This window comes from Monopterus albus, unplaced genomic scaffold, assembly GCF_001952655.1.
Source record: "Monopterus albus unplaced genomic scaffold, M_albus_1.0 scaffold4.1, whole genome shotgun sequence".
Taxonomy (NCBI): Eukaryota; Metazoa; Chordata; class Actinopteri; order Synbranchiformes; family Synbranchidae; genus Monopterus; species Monopterus albus.
Window position 1 is genome coordinate 7,099,440 of NW_018127884.1, and position 13,892 is coordinate 7,113,331.

The 13,892-nt window shown below is 39.0% G+C and overlaps 2 protein-coding genes across 4 annotated transcripts; one reads left to right on the top strand and one right to left on the bottom strand.

Moving 5' to 3' along the window:
- Positions 1-3,314: 3,314 nt before the first annotated feature.
- On the top strand, positions 3,315-7,731 carry mns1 (meiosis-specific nuclear structural 1). 2 transcript variants are annotated; one of them, XM_020606127.1, is made up of 11 exons: positions 3,315-3,529; positions 3,678-3,887; positions 4,197-4,324; positions 4,417-4,519; positions 5,007-5,236; positions 5,649-5,865; positions 5,968-6,075; positions 6,421-6,678; positions 6,961-7,086; positions 7,173-7,328; positions 7,665-7,731. In XM_020606127.1, exons 1-10 carry the CDS (start codon positions 3,527-3,529, stop codon positions 7,281-7,283), a joined length of 1,494 nt encoding a protein of 497 aa, XP_020461783.1. In that variant the 5' UTR covers positions 3,315-3,526; the 3' UTR covers positions 7,284-7,328; positions 7,665-7,731. The 2 variants fall into 2 exon arrangements, with proteins under 2 accessions (XP_020461783.1, XP_020461772.1); XM_020606116.1 differs by lacking the exon at positions 7,665-7,731 and having other exon boundaries at positions 7,173-7,664.
- Positions 7,626-13,818, bottom strand: tex9 (testis expressed 9). 2 transcript variants are annotated; one of them, XM_020606150.1, is made up of 13 exons: positions 13,725-13,818; positions 12,804-12,849; positions 12,553-12,686; positions 11,027-11,090; positions 10,760-10,836; positions 10,449-10,488; positions 10,254-10,336; positions 9,984-10,138; positions 9,526-9,617; positions 9,235-9,408; positions 8,927-9,061; positions 7,809-7,943; positions 7,626-7,726 (listed from the first exon to the last, which is right to left on the bottom strand). In XM_020606150.1, exons 2-13 carry the CDS (start codon positions 12,834-12,836, stop codon positions 7,649-7,651), a joined length of 1,200 nt encoding a protein of 399 aa, XP_020461806.1. In that variant the 5' UTR covers positions 12,837-12,849; positions 13,725-13,818; the 3' UTR covers positions 7,626-7,648. The 2 variants fall into 2 exon arrangements, with proteins under 2 accessions (XP_020461806.1, XP_020461797.1); XM_020606141.1 differs by lacking the exon at positions 12,804-12,849.
- Positions 13,819-13,892: the final 74 nt, after the last annotated feature.

Here is a 13,892-nt window from a genome sequence, read left to right on the forward strand (position 1 = left end):
GGAGAGGCACAAAAGTCAAGCTGCTTAAAGTCCAGTGTGAAGTTTCCACAGTCAGTGATGGTTTGGGGAGCCATGTCATCTGCTGGTGTGGATCCACTGTCTTTTATCAAGTCCACAGTCAACGCAGCTGTCTACCAGGAAATTTTAGAGCACTTCATGCTTCCCGCTGCCGACAAGCTTTTTGGAGCTGAAGATTTTATTTTCCAGCAGGATTTGGCACCTGCCCACACAGCCAAAATTACCAGTACCTGGTTTAATAGCCATGGAATAACTGTACTTGATTGGCCGGCAAACTCGCCTGACTTAAACCCCATTGAAAATCTATGGGGTATTGTCAAGAGGAAGATGGGGGAACACAGACCCCGAAATGCAGACGAGCTGAAGGCCAATATCAAAGCAACTTGGGCTACCACAACACCTCAACTGTGTCAAAGGCTGATCGCCTTCATGCCGCGCCGCCTGGATGCAGTAATTAGTGCAAAAGGAGGCCCAACAAAGTACTGAGGACATAATACAGTACATTAACACACTTTTCAGAAGGCCAACATGTGTTGAAGATCCTTTTTTTATTGGTCACATGAAATATTCTAATTTTGTGAAATACTGGATTTGGGTTTTTTTTTGTCTTTAATCCATAATCATCAAAATTGAAACAAATAAAGGCTTAAAATATTTCACTTTGTGTGTAGTGAACTAATATAACTTACAAGTTTCACTTTTTGAAACAAGTTATTGAAATAAATGGACTTTCCCTCGATATTCTAATCTTTTGGCACATACCTGTACTGAAAAACATATTCCATCATTTTGTTTTACTCTCCTGTCAAACGTCCATTGCCTACATACTAATATTATAGGTAAAATTACATCATTACTTTTACACTTTTATTTGCCATAAATATTAAGAGTTTAGCTCTGTAAATCATTACTCTGCACCTCAGCTTATGACAGACCACTCAGTGCAAGTTGTTGATTTGACTTAAATGGTTATGGTTCACTGTGCGTTTCTTAAAAGTTACCAAAAGTGGTTGATGTTCTCCCCAAGGAATGCTCATCTGCTATAAAGTGGGCAGTATCTGGCTCTGCTGATGAGCCCCAGTGTCGATCCCGATGGCTTTTGATTTGCTTTATTGAGATTGATAAATGCATTTGTTACTAGACTTTATTTACACAGCCCAATATTACAAATTTACCCCAAGGTACTGTTATAGAAAAGGGGGGAGGTGACAGTGATGCGGTGGGTAGAGCAGTCGTCTCCCAACCGGAAAGTTGAAGGTTCAAATCTCGGTGCCAGCAGTCCACGTGTCAAAGTGTCCTTGGGCAAGACACTGAACCCCCCAGTTGTCCCCGATGGTTAGAGCCATCGGTTGAGATGGCGCTGCAGATGGCTGCCATTGGTTCTGTACCAGAAACATATTCTTTGTGTGTAAGATACTTGGCCAATAAAGGTGATGATTATCCTTAAAAGCCTTTCTGTGGCATAAAATATACATGGTCACCTTTTTTTCTGATTTATTGAGACAGTTTAAAATCTCCACATCGTCCCCTTCAGAGTATGCAAACTAAAACATAGGTTTGCCTTTGATTAAATGTAGTTTAAGCAGATGGAGTCCCATTGAAACTGCTTGCACTAGTGTCTGGATTTGATTTAACATGTATGAGTTAATTTGGCTTTTTAAGTCACCAACACTGATTTTATTTTCCTCTAATCTGTGGTTTTCTGTTGGTGTATTATTTGATGAGTTGTATTCTCTCCTCTGTTCTCTTGTATATAGAATCTGAAGTTGCTATACCAACATCAAAAACATCCCTCATCATTGTTTACAGTAAATTTCTGGTTAAAGCAGAAATATTGGTTTGTCAGAAATGTGGAACTAGTATATTCAGAGCTGAAGTTCAAAAATCCCAGAGTAATGTATATCTTGGCACATAAAGTTGTTTTAAACAGAAATGCAGTAGTGAGCGGTATAGAAAATAGAATAAAATGTTATTTCCTAGGATGATGGCACCTTTATGAAACAGGAAAAAAGTAAGGCAGGGGTCTTTAGATGGAAAATGCCCATAAGTATTGTAAGAATTAGTAGAACAGCAGCTGTACACCAGTGTACCAAGTAGATTTTGTCTTAATTTTAACAGTGTTGAAAGCAGCTGGTAAAAGGAATGTGTGCATGTTACCTTTGGCGCAGGTACTCCACAGATCATCTTGATTAAATCTGTCCGCCTTTTTTTTTTAATTCTGTGGCTGGGGGAATATTTTATACAGTGTGATTTATTTACTTTGTGTGGCTTATGTCATAAATCATGGTTCATGTCATGTTTACAGAGGGATTTCACTTGTATATAAACTATCCGTAGAGTAAGTCTGTAAATGTACCCCCTTAAGTCAGTTTTGAATACATTCCTCCAAAAATATTGTTCCCCATAGGACACATTTTCCTCAGATCTATAAATTGCTGGGTTTGGATCTGTGCTCTCCTGTTTATTATATAAATAAATCTTTAGTACAAAAGGTTTGAGTCTTTGGCTGCTATTTTTCTGAATGTTGCTCACTGAAGCAGACAGATTGTCATCAGTGAATTTCAGACAAACCTAAAACAACAGACCTGTAAAAGTAACAGCCTAAAATGGCTTTCAAGCAAAACATTTAATGGCTCTCTTCTTTTTTTTTTCAGAAATGTTGGTTTGGATTTTGAGAAGAACAATCAAAATAGTTCACTGAGAAAATAATTATTAGCCAGTCTTAAATGAATTTGCTCCAACAGCAAACTGTGGGTACAAATTATTGCACAAGAAATAATCAGATCGTACAGTTGTATGCAAAGGTTTTGTGAAAATTGCATATTTTATTTTAAGTGAAAAGCAGTAAATGCAAAACCAACAGCAGACAGCCATTGAAATGTCTTTCTTAAAATGTTAATCTTTACTCATTAACTTAAAAACTAGAGAAAAAATTTACAGTATGTGTGGCAACCAGTGGTGGCACAAAAACTGCACAGAGAGAGGGAAGAAGGGAAATATCAGCAAATTCTGGATGCAAATGTTACAGAATGGAATCAATTGGTCAAAGACATACAGCTGAAAAGAAGCTGACTTTTACAAACAGGTCGCTGTATCAAAGCAGACCTCAAAATCCACCATGAAGTCCCGGGTTGTACTGACATAACTACACAAGTAGTTAACACTTTAAAGGTAGAAATTTTACTTGTAAGTTGAATATTTTGACCATATGGTTTTATTATTATTACTTAAGTAAATGCTCTAAATACTTAAATGTATTCTAGACCTTACGTCATTGCCAACACACATTCTTATTGGCTGAGCGCACTGACGCGACGTTGCCAGGACAACGACATGCCAAACAACCGAGCGTACTGAGGTCTGAGATATCTGAGGTCAACTACGGCTAATTAACAGTTCTGCATCGAAAATCATGTCAAGTCAATTCATAAAAAGTTGTTTACTAACAATAAAGAGGTAAAGAGAGGTAAAGTTAAGAAGGCGGGAGTCGACGAACACCACCACAAACATGGTAAATCCTCGTTGCCAGCCCGAAGTAGAGTTAGCTTGACTGCTACAAACTTCAGTTAGCTACCACGCTGTTAGCACAGCACTTGTATTGTTGGCCTGTTCTGTGTTTTTTTCCCCACTATTTTGACGTGTGTTTGTCGCTGAAACAGAGTCGTAACTGGACGCACATGCATCAGCAGAGGTTAATGTCCCAGCGCCAGCGTCAGGAGCAGCACAGAGAGCAGGAGGCCAGGCGTGTGGACAGAGAGAAGCAGCTGCAGGCCAGTGTGCGGAACGAGGAGAGCTCCGAGAGGAGGAGATACCTACGGCAGGTGCAAGAGGAAGTCAAAGAGAGGCAGATGGAGAGCGCTCTGCTAAAGGTATGTCTGTGCAGGTTATGTTGGTCATTTCAGAAGCTGTAACAATCAGTCCTAACAGGATCAACCTCATGTTGAAAGAAAATAAATTAGTAACAAATTTTACACTTGATTTTTTAATGACCCTTTTTTGCTAATTTTTAAGCAAAAATGCAAAAAAAAAAAAATCACTAGCACCAGCTTCTTTAAATGTGAATATTTCCTAGTTTTAAAAAGCATTGATTTACAAAACACTGTGCTGTTTCATCAATATATGACTTGTGGCGGGCCTAAACCCAGATGTTGATATTCATAACAAACTTTGACGTGCAGGCAGAGGAGGAGCAAATAAACAGGGAAAAGCAACTTGAACAAGAGGAGAGAATGGCAAAAGAGCTGGCCCGTATCAACTATGAGAAGCAAAGAGAAGAGAAAATGCGGCAATATATCAGAGAGAACAGGTACCTGAGTACCTTGACTTACTTTATATATTATGACCATAATAATTTTTATTTTGACTTTATATTATGAGTTTTATTTCTGTACTTTTCAGCACAGAACTTCGAGAACTGGAGGCAAAACTGAAGTCTGCATATCTGAATAAGGAACGAGCTGCACAGATTGCCGAGCAGGAAGCCATGAGGTTTGAGACCATGGTGAGCACTGTCCTTGTTGATTTCGGTCAGTGACCAGAAACTTTTGTTGGTCATTTTCAGAACTGCTGATTGTAAAACATGAGGTGTTCAAGATGTCTTTAATTTAAACCAGATGATTTCCTTTTCATAATAGCCTCCATAAGCAGGGATAAGATCGAGTTTGTTTAAATATAGAAAATACTGGAAGGAATTGGCCTTGGCTAAAATTCTTATTTTCTTGTGAAAAGGTTGCTGTTTGCATTGATTTGTATTTGTATTTCTCAGAGTATTGAGACAACACATGCAAAGCGTGGAAGGCGTGCGGGCGCCTTAGTGAGGCTACGACAGAGGGGAACACAGTTAAAACAGGGAATACAGTTAAAAGTGGAGTTAAAAAGTGCCTGTTCTTCCTAATAATGAATTAGAATGAATTGTTTCTTACACTTATGGTTTGAGATGCTGTGGTAAAGTCTACACAAAGTATACTGTGCCTGTTCTTTGGAACTAGCGTGAGGAGACAGACTTTGCTCGCAAAATGAAGAGCGAACATGAGCGTGCAGCCACTGAGCAGCAGAAGCTGGAGCAGAAGCGCCACGAGGAGCTGGTCCAGTATAACAGGGAGCTGAAGCAGCAGCTCATGGAGAGGGAGCGCAAGAGACAAGAGGCATACGAGGAGTTCCTCAAAGAGAAACTTTTGGTGGATGAGATTGTCCGGAAGATTTATGAAGAGGATCAGATGTGAGTCATTCACTACTTACACTCCTTACCATGAGCAAACAGTACATACAGGAACATGTTTCATAGTAAACATGACAGCGAAGGGATAAAATGCTAGTGTGAGCAAGAACTAGAACTGATCAATCCCAAGAAGAACAATAGTTTGTTTAATTAGATCCCCATTAGCTAATGTACAGTAAGTTCAGTCATATCATTTAATATGTAAAACTGCCATTGCATTCATTTCGATTTTCAAATGACTTACAAATTCAATCACAGAGTATAGTCATGCAACTAATACTGTACATATTTTAAATTCACTGGTTCAATATAAGCATGCATTTCAAATAGTCTTCTAGCACCTGATTCCTTCTAGAAAAAGCATTAGGACTGTGGTAGTGTAACGGATTTAGTGAAAAATGTTTTGTCAAAGGGAGAGACAGCTGAAACTGGAAAAAGTCAGAGCCACTCAGCAGCACATTGAAGAATTCAAGAGACAGCAGGCCGAATGGAGACGCATGGAGCAAGAAAAGATGGAGGCTGAGAACAGACGCATCATGGAGTTTGCGAGCCATCAGCAGGACAGGGAGGAGAGCAGAATGGCTAAGATCAGAGAGAGAGAAGAAGCAAAGGAGCAGCTTCATAAAATAGTAGAGACAACTCTTTTTCTAATGTCCATTCATTTATCTGTTCAGCCAGTGAGACATGCATGTCATTAGCACCAAATATCACTGCTGTCTGTTGTCCTGTAGCTCTCACAGAGGATTGAAGAGGAGAGGCAGAAGCAAGAGGAAATGGAGCGAGTCCGTGAGGAACTTTGCTTAGAGGAACAAGAAGAGGCGGACAGGCAGAGAGAAATTGTAAGGATCATTACTTTACTGTCTCACTTTCTAAGACATTTCATGTAATCTTTTATATATTGGATATCAGGGCTACACAAAGTTATTACAAATGGTAATTATCAATTAATTTGTCAGTCATTTTTGAATTAATTATTTGGGCTATGAACAAAGCAATCTGAGTCTGAATATCCCAAAAAGGAAATCCTCTTAATTCACAGGAATTTTGACTCCACTGTTCACTGTTGCATTCCTTCTCTGCGAACAGCAGCTCATGAGTCAAGTGACGTATGCAGAGTCCTGTGTGCTCTGTGGCTTTTAAGTGTACCAGAATTTTTAATGTCAATTAAAACTTCCATCTAACAGGAAGAGATGGAAAGAAAAATCAGACAGAGGCTGATGATGCAACAGACCTGCCAGGAGCAGCTGGCTTTCAAAGAGATGAAGAGACAGGCAGAGAGGGAGGAAGAGGAGGCATTCAGGAGAATGATGATGGCTAAGTTTGCAGAAGATGATCGAATAGAGCAGATGAATGCACAGAAACGACGCATGAAGCAACTTGAGCACAAACGCGAGGTGGAGAAACTGATAGAAGACAGAAGACGACAGTGTGAGGCTGACATGGTAAAAATCATGCTCTGTGACAATAAGGTGGTACTGGTGTAGTTGTACTGTCAATAGTTATGTCGTTTTATCACGATGGTATTTGATGTTTAGCATTTGGAGTGTTTTCAGGACAAAAATGTATCAGTGACAACAGAGCGTAAGTTTTACCAAAGACAGTAAAAGATTTATTTGAGGAACATAAGTGAAACATAAATGGTGCATCTGTAGTGCATCATCTTTTTATTGTAATGTCTGTTTTGAATGACCTGCTTCAATAACATTTCACTGACTCTCTTCAAGGAACTGGAGGCTAAAGAGAGGGCAACTGAGCAGGAGAGGGAGGCGCTGCGCAGACAGATAATTGAAGAAGAGAGGCAGCGACTTCTTAAACGCCATGCAACACAACTCCTTGGGTACTTTCCAAAGGTATGAAGATGTGTGCGTGAATCATCACAGCTTCAATTCTTCTGTAGATCCAACAAGTGTATCACCATCTGGGCATCTGTTTTCAGGGCTTGCTCCGTGAAGATGACCTGGAGCACTTCGACGAAGACTTCAGAAGAAACTTTAAAACACGTCAGGCTGACATGTTCTCAGAAGACAGCTGGGACAGCACTGATTAAATGTTACTCTTCCGGTGTGCCACTAGAGGGCAGTGTACAGTTACTGTGAGTATTCTATGGAGCATTTTATGGTGACAATTTTATTCATTTCTCAGTATTCATGATAGTACTTGTTTAGCATCCAGAGACAACAAAATAATTTGGAAACATCTTTTTATTAGGACTGTACCTACAAGATCCTTCTTGTGATTACAAGCAAATCTCTAAATCTGAATTTTCTCTGAATTCACACTTAAAACTTCTTAATAGCTGTAATATTTAAAGTCTGAAAAACTATAAACTAAAATCTTTTACTCTGCAACAAATAAAACTCTTCAAAATGTATCTTTAAGAAATTAAAACAATAAAATGCTGAGTCTCAGTGTTTATGGCTTCCCCCAGTCTAGAGCTTTCATGAACTCATCTTCTGTGAACGACAGCAGCTTGGCAGCTTCAAAGTGCATCTGGAGAAAAAAACTCTGTTAAGATTTTGAAGAAAACCTATAAGCAGGGTATATATTAAAAGGGTATGATACAGACACTTACCTTTTGTCTTTTGAGGATGTCAATCAGTTTGAGTTGTTTCTTGAAACCCACAATGAGTTCTGCCTTCTGTTTTTTTAGCATCTTGTTTTCAGCAAGTAGATTTTCTTTACTCTGATGCTCCTCACTTATCTTGTCCTTTTTTAATGGAATTTAAAAGACAAAATTAGCAGAAAGCTAAATTTAGCAGAACCTTACATTATTTGTGTAACACGGGGTCTCAGTTACAAATCAGGTACAAATACACAACATGCTGAAATTCAGTTGTAGCTCATGCTTTATGTAACTCAGTGAGCCTTCTTCTGACATCTTCAGATAATGTATCCAACACTGTGCAGACATGGTTTTATGTTCACTGTGCAATTTAAAATCCAGCAGCAATACATGAAAAACCTCTGACCTGGCTTCAGTTTTAGTGTTTAGGTCGTCGGACACTATGTGAAGATACCTGTTCTCAGTATCGCTCTTGTATCTACTAAAATGATTCATTATCTTTTTACTTTAGAGGTGTTACCACATTGCCTTACTTGGCTCAAAAGCCCAGGACACTCATTATTATTGCTTTAAAACAAAACTCAGTGAGCTCTAATGGCACATTTTGCTGCTATGCCCCCTATAAGTGAAACAGATGTTTGGTTTACATTGAAAGATTATTTGATTTGCTATAAATATGCTTCACTTTCCAAGTTTGAATCACTACATTTTATTTATGGCTGTGTTATTTTATGCACATATGATTTTTAAATCTCTCTTGTTTAATGTCATGTTGAATGTATGCTGGGTTCTGTTTTGATTGTACAAGTTCAACCAGAGTCTGCTCTGGCTCAGTTTAGAGATTTCCTGTTTTACCTACAATTCTCTAACATATACTGGGTTATCCAGTCAAAATATATTTTTAAAACACAAAAATGAATCTGAGGATCTGCAATTAATTGCTACTTTAGAGTTTCTAGTTATCTTACAAGTTGGCAACAGCTTAACATTATATTTCTGTTCATGAAAGTTGTAATAAAACTTGTAAAACTCGTAATAAAAAATAAAAACATCATATTCGAGTACCTTGAGCTTTTTAAACTAGGAGTGTGTTTTTATCAGCACTAACAGTATTACAATGTGTCTACCTTGTTCATCTGTTGCATCTTGTTCAGCTGAGTCTTCAGCCTCTCCACCTCCTCCAGAGCTCTGTTCAGACGAACCTCCACTGTGCCTTGGATGGCTGCGGCTTGTTTGTGGGATCTTTTCAGATTTTCTGTTTCCTACACAGAGCACAGCGGGAAGTAATCACACAGGATCAACTCCCAGGAGTAAAGGAGAATGGAGTCAAATTTTAGATTATTAAGAAACAAACTTGTTTTTTAGTCTGTTGAAAGTCTTTACATGTCAAAATTGAAAAAGGCTCTCAGGCAGTGTCTTTTTTTCAGGGACACACCTTATGTAAACTAGACACTTGCATTTGAAGACCATCACATTTTTTGTCAGACTCCTCTGCTAAAGCTCTGTGCTTCTCGATCTGTGTTTGCTGAATGCTCATGGTCTTCTGCAGTCGGGCTCGCTCCTCCTCAAGCTCCTTAATTTTTGCACTAAGCTTAGTGTTTTCATCATCCTGCAACAACAGGAACAGTGTTAAACATATCGGTGTCTTCGAGTTTGAAGTCATGTTTTAGAAACTGATGGTGATAAATCTAGTTGAATCATTCTCAGTCTACAAATTTTTCATTACCTTCTTATAATATTCACATGAAAGCTGATCTAGCTCCTCTTGCATTATCTGTAGTTTTGCCTTGAGAACACGTATTTGAGCATCTGAAATGCCTTAACAAAGCAGGACAGTAAACAGTCAGACTTAAAAGCCCATGGAAAAAGGCTTTAACCAGTCTCCTCCAAAAAAAAAACAAAAAAAAAAAAAACGTAAAAACATATCAAACTCACCACATTATTTATGTGAACGCTCCAGTTTAGATTTAATTTAGGATTCTCAAGGGCCAAGAGTTTCTTTCAAATCCAAAATCTTCTTTGTTAAAAAAATGTAACATGTATTTAACAAAACCATTTATTATAAAATACATTTAGAACTCACATAACCTCTGTGAACCAGTGGAAAAAAAATGTTGAGCTCTATTACATCTTTTATATGTAATTGTACAATTTTTTTTTAAATTTATCATTAACTGGGATTACCTGAGCCTACATGGCATCCAGTGTCTAGCACATCATGATCATCCTCAACATTTTCATGAGTGACAGTGTCGCTCATCTTCTCCTCTATGCTACGTATCGTTTTCGCCAGGAAATACTCAGGCCCTGAATCATCTACATGAGACACCTCTGAGGTTCTGAAATCAAGCAAACACGTAATGGCCTTGTAAAGAGTGTTTTACAACAGTTTACAAAACGCATGACCTTAAAAATGGTCACCTTGGATTTGGAATGATATGAAATCAAACTCACGCTGGTTTACTGAGAGGCTCTTTTCCTTGGTTTCCCCTATTCATGTCTTGTGATGCTGATGTGACCCTTTTTTTGGTCACCACCTAAAAATGGACGACAAAGAAAAACATCATCAACAAACTGTAAAGGTAGATTGTTAACTTGGGTTGGTTAAGCAAAATACAGACACTCTAACCTAATGTTTTGAACTGATACCTTCAAACCAGGCTCCCTCCCAGTGCACTGCTTTAATGTCCTGTATGCGAATACATAGAAATACACAGAGAGACAGGTTGGTAGTTAGATTCATAGATACATAAAGAAAGAAATGGGTGATTTTTGAATAAGTTGTTTCTCATAAGCTGCTTTCATGAATAAATGAAAGGTCTGTGAGGAGGCTGGAGCATTTCACTGGGATAAATGTGACTCTTGCAGCGGTTCTGAGAAAATTAACCACTTAAAAAGTCAACAGCCATTCTCGCGGCATGTTGCACCCTCTTAAGAACTCTGCATTAAATATTTATTACCTTGATTCTTCTTCATCTTTGATATCCGTGAGCAGGAGGGTGGACAGGGGCTTTGACAGCATTTCACTCTGCTCTTTCTAAAATGTTATGAACACCAAGAGCCAGTTTAATTCATAAAGCAATCTGCCCTTTAAGATTTGCTTACCCCTCTTCTCAACTTCCCCTGTTAGATGACTTTTTTAGGTGCACTACTGATACACAGGTTTACTCACCCAATGCAAAATGTTTGTTTTTTAACCAAAAAATGTAAACATATAAATAACTTACCATTAATTGTTCTGCCTGTCGTACCAGGTCTGCTGTTTTGGCTTCCAGCTCTGCATTTAAGATTCTGCAGAATAAACCAATAGTTGTACTGTATAAAGTCAAAGGTCAAAGTGTTTATTTGTAATATGTACAGTTAGGAAACATGTTTCCCTGTACAATGAATTTCTTACTTCGCCGTCCATATGAATGTCACATAATACAAGTGAAATATAAAGCAGATGAGCAATAACACAAATCTAAATAGGCAGTAAAATCACAAATCTAAGGCACATTAAAGCAGCAAGTGAAGAGGGCAAATAGAGAACACAATATAATGCAGAGAGAATATATGCTATGTGAGAGCCGTGGAGTGTAAATACTCAGCAGTGACTGTGCAATTATGCTTGTGTAAAATGAGTATGTAAACAGCACAGATGGAATTACATGAGGTAGATCCTGAGTCAGCTGTTTAGGAGTCTGATGGCAGAGGGAAAGAAAGAGTTTTTCAGCCTGGAGGTCCTGCATTTCACACTTCTGCCGTACCAGACAGTGATGCAGCTGGTCAAGATGCTCTCGACGATGCAGCTGTAGAAGTTGCAAAGGATCCTAGGCGACATGCCAAACCTCCTCAGCCTCCTCAGGAAGTACAGCCACTGTTGGGCCTTCTTGACCAGCTGTGTGGTGTTAAGTGTCCAAGTGAGGTCCTCACTGATGTGGACGCCCAGGTATTTGAAGCTGCTCACCCTCTCCACCTCGAGCCCCCAGATGAACAGTGGCCCATGAGATCTCCTCTCCTTCCTCATGTCCACTATCATCTCCTTCGTCTTGTCCGTGTTGAGGCTGAGATTATTGTCCTTTGTGGGGGTCGATGTTCCTCAGGACTTTGCGTACCTGGCCTGGTGAGACAGTTAGTGGAGGGGAGGTGGGGGGTTGGGTGGTCCAGGTGTGTGTGTGCCTCCTCTCTGTGCTGTAGCTGGAGGTCTCAAAGCAGGTGTAGAAGGTCTTGAGGTCATCCAGCAGACTGTCTGTGGAGCTGACGATGCTGGTGGTCCTGTAGTCTGTGATGTGCTGCAGGCCTTGCCACATTCGTCCAGAGTGTAGAAGCCATTCAGCTTCTCTCTGTACTGCCTCTAGGCCGCTGTGATGGTTTTCTTCAGTCTGTACTTTGCAGCTTTGTACTCCATCTCATCGCCTGATCTGAATGCATGAGAGCGAGCACGCAGCATGTGGCGTACCTGACTATAGTCTTTACATTTTGATTTTCTGCTGCAGGGTTGCAAAAAATACAGCACATTCACTGTAGTGCAGCTGGGGCAAGATCTGTATTTTGCCGCTGAGGACAAGTAGTGGCTTAACGCCACAATTTAGAGCCTTTTGTACCTTTGATAGAATGAAACCTCGGTTCTGAAATTTGGTGTATTTTGGTGCACTTTGGAAATACTTGTTTCAAAATACATATAAAATTCAAAGGCAAAATTCAAAAGGCATTGTCATTTAAGTCTTTTCCATGAAGTCATTCAAACAGATATGTGAACAGAAAGTCTTACTTGTATTGTTCCTCCTTAGCCAAAAGCTCATCTGTGTGGGTCCTTGTGGGATCAGAGGCAGATTTTGCCTGAAGTCTTACTTCAACCCTCTTGGACCTCTCAGCCTTAGTGCTAGAGGAAGGGCGTTTTTTGGTCTGAACAACAAAACAAGAGAGAGCAGAAGACTTTATTACATTAATCCCTTAGAGAGATATTTAGCATTTAATGGGATCAATGTGACTGGATACAATATAAATAAATTAGCATTTCACCTTGTATTGCCCCAGGGTTTTACTGCCACTCATGTTTTAATTCATTCTGGTAAGAAAATCATGATACTTTATAAACCTGATGTTATATTATCCACAATATTAGCTTGTTGTACATATGTTATTAGAATGTGGTATCATGGCCATAAATCCTGGAGGAATTGATTTAGTGATTGTTTCTCTCTTAACAAGTATTTGAACATAGAATAAAGGATGTGATTTATGGTTTTCTGCTTTTTTTATGGATGACTGTTTTGTTTTCAAAACTAAACATGAAGTATGGCAGTCTGTCAGAAAACATGGGTACAAAGGTTTTGTTATACACCACTTACACTGAAAAATTAGATTAATTTATAACAATATTGGAAGTGTCAAAATGACTTAGGTATTTTATTCATTTAATGGCAGATTGTTGTGTTGTTTTGCTGTTTTGGAAACAAGTGGCTGCATATAACAGAGAGAGTTGATATATGCAATTTTGACTTGAAAAAAGCAAAATATTTAGGCTCTTTGAATTATATGTTTTGCAGACTGATCGAACCTCTGTTGCGAAAACAGAGACAAAGCAATCTGTAACAGATGTTGTGGCTGCATGGGATTCCTAGGTGTATTAAGTGTCCGGTCTATTTTTAAATAACATTACCCAGCAGTCACGCACTTCATTAGAATGAAAATTTATGGAATTAATGTTTATATCGCTGCATATTTTGTCTTCCTCTCTCTCTCTGCAGTAGGGTCCACGGTACTTTGCTACATGTTTAGCATCTTATTGTGCTTCATCAATGACGGTTAGCTTGTGTTGATGTTTGTCAAGTGAGTTCGTCTGCTGGAAACAAAAGATTAGGTTTAAACTTTTACTGGTAGCACACAAACAGCTCTGTTTAAACCTGTGAGGGGTAAACACGAAACAATGACGCTACAAACCTGCGAAACGGCGGACTGAACCTTTTTACCAAAACGTCTTTCAGCCATTGAAGCACAAAGCACAGAAAGGCGACGCAGTTCTGGTTGCATAGCAACCGTTGTACACAGTACGGTGTCCTTCAAGGACATTTTAGCCTTAAAAAATTACCCGAACGCTAATGATCTGAT